The sequence below is a fragment of the Anarrhichthys ocellatus genome, unplaced genomic scaffold, assembly GCF_004355925.1.
Source record: "Anarrhichthys ocellatus isolate YVR2014 unplaced genomic scaffold, GSC_Weel_1.0 scaffold16, whole genome shotgun sequence".
Classification (NCBI taxonomy): Eukaryota; Metazoa; Chordata; class Actinopteri; order Perciformes; family Anarhichadidae; genus Anarrhichthys; species Anarrhichthys ocellatus.
In genome coordinates, this window is record NW_022280046.1 from 965,226 (window position 1) to 973,388 (window position 8,163).

The 8,163-nt window shown below is 41.2% G+C and overlaps 2 protein-coding genes across 2 annotated transcripts; one reads left to right on the plus strand and one right to left on the minus strand.

Moving 5' to 3' along the window:
* Positions 1 to 206: 206 nt before the first annotated feature.
* fam136a (family with sequence similarity 136 member A) lies at positions 207 to 2,992 on the minus strand. Its single transcript, XM_031855819.1, has 3 exons — positions 2,714 to 2,992; positions 2,384 to 2,524; positions 207 to 1,046 (listed from the first exon to the last, which is right to left on the minus strand). The coding sequence occupies exons 1-3, from the start codon at positions 2,798 to 2,800 to the stop codon at positions 858 to 860; spliced, it is 417 nt and encodes a 138-aa protein (XP_031711679.1). The 5' UTR covers positions 2,801 to 2,992; the 3' UTR covers positions 207 to 857.
* A 504-nt stretch (positions 2,993 to 3,496) lies between these two features.
* On the plus strand, positions 3,497 to 7,512 carry pcyox1 (prenylcysteine oxidase 1). The gene is made up of 7 exons (XM_031855764.1): positions 3,497 to 3,699; positions 3,919 to 4,066; positions 4,432 to 4,638; positions 4,717 to 4,891; positions 5,008 to 5,219; positions 5,322 to 5,474; positions 5,589 to 7,512. Exons 2-7 carry the CDS (start codon positions 3,955 to 3,957, stop codon positions 6,257 to 6,259), a joined length of 1,530 nt encoding a protein of 509 aa, XP_031711624.1. The 5' UTR covers positions 3,497 to 3,699; positions 3,919 to 3,954; the 3' UTR covers positions 6,260 to 7,512.
* The last annotated feature ends 651 nt before the right edge of the window (positions 7,513 to 8,163 follow it).

Consider the following 8,163-nt stretch of genomic DNA (forward strand, 5'->3'; position numbering starts at 1 on the left):
TCGAATAAAGTCACAGTATAGCGTGTCGAATAAAGTCACAGTATAGCATGTCGAATAAAGTCATAGTATAGCATGTTGAATAAAGTCATAGTATAGCATGTTGAATAAAGTCATAGTATAGCGGGTCGAAAAAAGTAATTTCTTGTACCATTATTTGTAAATAAGATTTTTTTTTTGCAGTCATTAAAATGCAGTCCAAAAACAGGTACATCTACAGTGCTTTTAATACAGATACATAAATCATGAGGTCAGACAATCACAGAACAACTCAACAATGAAATGACAAAAAAAATGAAAGGGATGAGAAGGCTCATACTGGAGAGAAACTTCAGAAATCAAATATGACTGACAAGAGTTGAACATTAAGTGCATTCAAAATGCAAGAATAGATACACACGAGGACCATTGTGTGGTGTACTCTATACTGGCATTTTAACACACTTCTCTTCTTCAATGCATGTTTGCGTTGGCATCTTGATCATAAACAATGATGCGCCACCAGATGCATCACTCAGTTTACCAAACCAGCACCAAACAACAATACTTTCAGTTCCCAGTATCCAGGAAGGTTATGGATTGTAGATTACACATAGTAAGATAACAAATCTCACAGTGAAGAGTTTTAAATCTCCACAACAGCAGCATTCAGAGTCACAGCCAGTAGAACTTGTCAAAACTCTTTTGTATCACACAATCCATGTTAAACTTCCCTCTCAATGCTTTCATGGTATTTCAGCCCTTTATTCTTCCGTTATTACTGTTCAAACTGGCCGAGTTGAGCGACCCTGTGCTTCTGTATGTGTAATGACCTCAGACTGAGTCTCCAGGAAGGACGACAAGTCATCCATCCCTCTTCCTTACTGCTGTATAGAGTCCAAATTATCTTTGATTCTTCGGGTCATGCTGGGGATCAGGTTTATGTGGTCGTCCACACAACTTCCCACACAGCCGTCCATCAGTGATCGAACAGCTGGCTCTTTGGCGCCGGAGTCAAAAAGATCCTTCGCCTTGTCATTGCAGTGCATCGTGCATCTGGTCAGACGGTCCTGATGGGGCAAAGAGGAGAGACTGTTTAGACCTGATAAAAACAGACAAGCTAGAAGTCCCAGTAGACATGTTTAGGAGTTGCAAGCATTTAGCCTCAAGCTGAACCAGAACACTTCAAATGTCAAAATCTTGTCCCGTTGCCTTTAGATTCTACCGGTAAATGTAAAATCTGTCATAAAAAGTAAAAAAAAATAAAAAGTATACTGTAGTACATCATGAAAAGTTATAGTATTTAATAAAAAAAGATATAGTATAGTTTGTCATAAAAGAGGTCATAAATAAAAAAAGTAAAAAATTGAGAAAAAAAATCTTAGTATAGTATGTCATAAAGTCAGAGTACAGTATGTCATAAAACAGTCATAAACACATTTATATTATAGTAAAAGTATAAGTCAGAAAAAGTCATGAACAATGTCGCAAATAAAAAAATCTACGTATGTACGGAAAAATTTGAAAAATCGAATTGCAATTATTTTGACTGATATTGCAATAGCGATATGATTTGCAGTATTAAAGGAGATTATCATATTCACATCACTATTCTCCTTTTAGTTGAAAACCATATTAAAATGATTATGGTGTGATTTTTGCTTGCTAAAATACTATATGTGCTGATAAGATGCAACCCATTACATAATTCATAAAAAAAAGTTCCTGTACAAATATCACGATGCCCTCATCAACCCATTCTTTGTCTGAAAATGTCAAAAATAAAGTTGAAAAACAACAACCTAGAATTATCGCCTTGCGTTTGGATGCCTCTGCCAACCAGTCAAGTTGCAGTTTACATCCACATCTGTCCAAAATGTCATTACTTCATTATTTTATCACATTAGACATTTGAGAGAAATTGTCATAACTACCATATGAATACTTGAATTATGGCCGAAAATGATGTTTGACAACCAAATTCCAATCAGTTCATCCTTGAGTCCAAGTGGACATTTATGCCAAAAGAAATTCCCTCCAGACTTTCCTGTGATATCACGTTCATAAGAATGGGACAGATGTTAATAGAAGTCTCTGCTTATGAAAGATTTTCATACAGGATATGTGCCAGGACACCTTTTTTTTTTTTTCAAGAGGGGCTTCTTTTTATTTTTATAAACACATAAGTGAAAGGATGAGGTGAGTTATCTGACATTTTCTTTGGAATTGCAGTACTAATGTCATAAAAAAAAAAATACTTGAGTGCAAGTAAAAACTCCATTAGAAATATCAGACTGATGTATAACCTTGTCATCGAGAGCATGGAACAGCTGTTACATGTGGCCTGACTGAGGACTTTAACAAACATCCATTATTGAAAAGGCCACTCAGTCAAATGTCCCCTCACCTGAAACTTCTCCAGCTCTGAAGTGACCTGGCCCTGAGCTTGGGCCATCGGAGTGTGACACCTCTCGATGCACCGATGCACCACAGACATGGAGTCCGTGGAACGATCACAGCAGTCTGCACTGCACTTGAACATGCGACCCTGCAGCGAGAACACACGAACACGAACACGAACACACACACACACACACACACACACACACACACACACACACACACACACATATATATATATATATATTATGGATACAGGTGCTGCACAGATCGGTGTGGTAGAAAAACAAAGCACCACATGCACAGATCATGTTTCCAAGGATAGAAAAAAACCTGCCTGCATTACACGGATGTGGTCCCTCTCCAGGCTTTGGACCATTTCTTCCACCGCAACATGCACGCGTGCCTGATGTGCCTCTGCCATCTCAGTTCGTTCTGCTCACACCACTAATATTTAAAGTTTAGTATCTAAACCAGACTAGACTGCCCCGACGTATCCGTGATGTCCACAGCAAGTTCCTTTACTTTACAATTTGATAACTAAGGTCACCTCCATTCAAGCATGGTTCAGGATCAGTAGACTTCCGCCACTTCCGCTTTACTTCCGCAACAGAATCCTCTTCGGTTTTTTTTTTCTTCTTCAAAATTGGGTTCCAGTAAATTCCTGATTTTGGATGGGCAGGGTTGCAGACTGACGTTCTCGGAAATGAACGGGTCTTTATATTTTTCGTGAGAAATTACAAGAAAAATGACAACTTCCGCTCAGCTCCTTTAAACCTCCACGACCGTTTTCATAGGTCAGTGAAAAGTACATTATCCTTCCTAACTCGACTTTAATTGTGCTTAACTACTGTTTGTAGTCTATTTACATTTATTTTAAATGAGCATATATATATATACATACATTCACACACATAACCCTCACATACACACATATATATCCATATACATGTATACATCATATCTTTTGAAAGGTTAATTATAATATGATCGCCAATGAGGCTCAAATCAATTGCCATAGTTTAAAACTTTACACATGCATTCAGTTGTTATCTCAAATTAAGATTTTACGGCCTTTATTGTGAAAATCACGCGTAAGCATACCCGGAAGTGTGTCTCGTTATTAAGAGACGTTCACGGCGCTCCGACCTGCTGCACCAGTTAATCAAGTTAAGTTAGTTGCTGACACTTCTCGTTTTAGTGGCTGATATCACCAGTTCAGTTTAAGTTTAAGTTTTACCGGACGTTGACTATTATTTGACAGTGTATCGAAGATAACGCTGTGAAGGCAACTTCTCGAAAAACAACTGTATTTTTGAAATAGTGAGTCCTCACCGTTCAACGCGTTCTCTTTATAAAGTTTCTAAGTATTTGACATACGATACTACTTCCTTTTTTGATCTATGCGTGAGTCTGAACTCCTGTGAGAGTAACCTTTGACCGAGACTGAAAAAGACTGTTGCCTTCGAGTAATTAGCGGAACTCGGACTGTATATAATAAGAGTCTATGCGGAACTCACCATGTTTGTGCCTCCTGTACAGATGCTGTGCGGTGCAGCAGAGAACTAGACGCGCACCATGAATCCACGAACTCTGTCACTGAGAGCCCTGCTGTTTCTGGGGCTCTGGCACGCTGGGAGAAGAAGTCTAGCCTCAGCACCAGAGCTGCAAGATCAGCCCAAAAAGATAGGTGAGTCTGTCCTAAGGTGCAAAACAAAAACACACCAATCCTCCTTTCTATCAATACTTCATAATAATAATATATTACTGTGCGAGAAACCTCACTGTGACCTTACCCAGAATACAGTTGCAAAGACGCATGCCAGTCAATAATCATATTAGTTGCAACTGTAGTACATAATTTAAAAAAGGCATCTCAAGAGACTACTGAATGCAAGATGTTTATTTTAGGTACCTCATATGGAATAAAACTTTATCATAATCAAATTAAACTGAAGGATGTTCCGCCTACAAATGTGCATGTGGAGCGACAGCAGTAGAACCAGTTTTAATATCACCAATGTGTTTAACCGTGTTGTCGTTGCTGCTTTGAAGCCGTGGTCGGAGCGGGCATCGGAGGCACATCTGCAGCATTTTACCTGAGGCAGGAATTTGGAGCCGGGGTGAAGATCGATGTGTTTGAACCAGGTGATGTTGGCGGACGACTCACGACAGTGAAGATCGGAGATCACGAGTACGAGATGGGAGGCGCAGTGATCCACCCTCTGAACCTACACATGAAGCACTTCATTGAAAAATTAGGTAACGTATTGTCACAAAAACAGAATCACAAAAGTATAAAGCAACTAAAACCCTCTTACTATATGTTTTTCTTTTTAGGTATTCCTCCGAGGACAGATGTCCCCACTAAAATGGCAATATTTGATGGAAAGGAGCTGACGTTTGAAGAGAGCGACTGGTTTATAGTTAATTTCTTGCGTATGCTCTGGAGATTTGGGTTCAGCTTTATCAGAATGCATATGTGGGTGGAGAGTGTTTTGGACAAATTCATGCGGTGAGGAGGAAAAGCATTTGTCGTGGCTCCTAAATGTCACTCTTTTTGTTGCATAAGATCCAGTATTATCAACATAGATGGTCATGTGAAACCTCTTTTTTTTTTTTGACACACAGGATCTACCAGTATCAGCAGTACGGTTACTCGTTCTCCAGTGTGGAAAAGCTCCTTCATGCCATGGGCGGCGATGCTTTTCTTACCATGCTGAATCAGACCCTGGAGGAAACAATGATGGGCGAAGGATTCTCCCAAGTCTTCCTCAACGATATTGTCGCACCCATCGCTCGTGTCAACTACGGCCAAAGCGTCCGCATCAATGGATTCGTGGGTATGTGTGTCAAGAGTTTGGATTGGTTCATGAACACAAAGGTTTTTGTTGAACACGCTGTAAAACAGAGGTAACATTTACCGTCTGCCTCGTCTCCTATAGGGGCCGTGTCATTAGCCGGAGCGGATCCAGGCTTGTGGGCAGTAGATGGAGGCAACAAGAGAGTGTGCTCAGGACTGCTGTACAACAGCAAAAGTGAGCTCATCGCTGCCAGAGTGACCTCCATTTCGTTCAAAGTTCGACCATCCAAGACAGGTGCCTTTTGACATTCCTTCATTTGGTAAAGAACTGGCCACTGATGGATTTTTCTCATGTCCATTTTTAATGTCAAATATTTCATCTCAACTCTCTGTCTCCCGTTTTTTTTAGGCAACACAGCCAGTTTCTATGAGGTCAGTTATGTGGGAGAGTCGGGCTCAGCACACTCTCTGTATGACATAGTGGTGATAGCAACACCGCTTCACCAGGGAAAGTCTGACATCGCCTTCTCAGGATTCTCTCCCCCAATCCCGTCCCACTATCCCGGACGTTACCACCAGACTGTCTCCACTCTGGTCCACGGCATGCTGAACGTGTCCTACTTGGGCACCACACAGCCGGCCTCGGAGTTTACCGTGTCTGACATCCTCACCAAAGACTCAAAGGACTCCGTCATCAACAGCCTGGGCTCTATTGACCCTGTGCACATCCCTCAGGGTTACAAGCGACCCCCTGCCAGCCAGACCAAAGTGTGGAAGGTGTTCTCCCCACAGCCGCTGTCCCAGGAGCAGCTGCGGGGCATGTTCCTCTCCTGGGATTCGGTGTCGGAGACTCAGTGGCTGGCTTATCCTTCTTACAGCCCACCGCACCGCAATACACCTCCCTTCATCCTGCACAACAGGCTGTACTACCTCAATGCTGTGGAGTGGGCGGCCAGTGCCATGGAGATGAGCTCTATCTCTGCCAGGAACGTGGCCCTGCTGGCACACCACCGCTGGCACCAACAGGTCGGCAACATCGACCAGGAGGACCTGCACACCCGACTAAGAGGGGAACTCTGAAGAGAGAAGAAAAGTAAAAGCAACACAATCAATCAAGCACAGTATTGATCCACACAGATACTCGTGGACAAGCCTGGTGCACGATAACCAACACTCCTGTCAGGGCAAATCCAAACTCTTATTCAGGTATCTGGAGTGCTCTGACCACTTTAAACTCCACACAATTACGGTTTATTACAACTTTTCTCTTATTGTCGTAGTGGTGGCCATTATTTCCTTATAGAAATGTTGCCCACAACCAAGAAACAAATTGGAATGACCCTTTAATCGCCCTAACGGCAGCCACAGGTCATCATTCACCAGCAACAATAGAAGAAATCACACTAAAAGATGGTTCAACATTGCACTGTGCTGAATTTTGTAATCACTGTGAACACCGCTGCACTACAGGTTAGACACATACTTTTAAGTGTTGCTCTGTCTACATGTGTTTGTTTTTTAATGTGCCCAGATGTTGTTATGAAGGAGGTACAGCTCACATCTAGCCACATTATCCAAGATGACCTTTTATTGATTTACTTGTGCCACTAAGATGTTGTCTTTCTAAATGATATGTTATTGATGTCAGTTAAGTATTAACAAGTCCGTGTCTTCTCCTCCTATTTAATTGTACTGATCATTTATAAGTCTTTAATTGGACAGTCTAATTACACTGAAGAACTGTAGGAATTCAAATTCTTAAAACTATAAAGGTGCCTTAAAGATATCAGACTAATTGGCTTAAGTCTCCCGATAATTTTAGAAATCATTTGTCTTTCGGGTTTTCGTGTGTCATTTTTAATGAAGTGAAAGCTGCCATCAGAGTCGGGCCACGAGGACCAGACTCTGTGTTTTGTTGTAACATGTAAAGTGGCTTATCAGATGTTGTGTGGCTTCAAAACCTACAGTATCTGAATCTCTTTCATGTTTTTTTTTTTTTTTTAGCCACTTTGGGAAGAAAATTGTAGTTTGCTAATAGTTTCTTAAGCACTTTGAAAGGTGTATTTTTCTAGATTTTTGAAAGAAGTTTCCTGTTTGTGAGTATATGTCAAGACGCACTGTTCCAAAAAAAATGAATAGCGGCATTTAATTGACAGAAAAGTTTCACTTTTACACTTAATGCTTTTGGCAAATGCCAGAAAAACTGTCTTCCTCTGCACAAATACAATGAGGCAAATCTAAAGGTTTGATTTCAGATTTTAAACAACACTGAAACCTTCCAGTCCAACCAGTTTTACAAGTGTTTACGATCACAATAAAGTTATGAAACCTTGTCTGCTTTGTACTCTTACTTGACATTTTACTACAAAGCCATATCGGGTATTTATTAAAAGCCGGTTTAAATTACGCTTGAATCACTTCTCAACACACTCGTTCTGCACTTTTCATGACAGATCGAGGTCTGAGGTGAAAACATTTAATAGCTGCGTCAGTTTGCATCCTTGCTTGTGACCCGTCATTCACAAGCCAAGGTTGTGTGGTGAAATCACCATTACCAGTCCCAACAGGAAATGAACATTGTTTTCAGCTCAGATGCAAGGACTCCCATTTGTATCAAACAGACACAACTAACACCCCCCCCCCCCCCCCCCCCCCCAAATAAAGGCCCGTGTGACTGAAAAGCCAACAATGGGTGGCATTGACAGCCTGAATAAGGATACGTCTGTGTGGTGATGTGCCACCCAGCTGTCCTCTCAGGTAGGGAGGGACAATGGTACCAGAGCCGCCTGTCCATGCAAAACATGTGATGCGACTGAAGATATAAGAGGCTGTAAACTGACAACAACCCAAAATCTTCCAGTACCCAGAACACCAGCCAAGATGAGATTTCTAGTGCCACTGTGTGTTTTCCTCGCTGTCGCAGCGCTTCACTCTGGTAAGAAGAAGAAATAGTTATCATTTCATTTTTAAGATTTAGAATATGA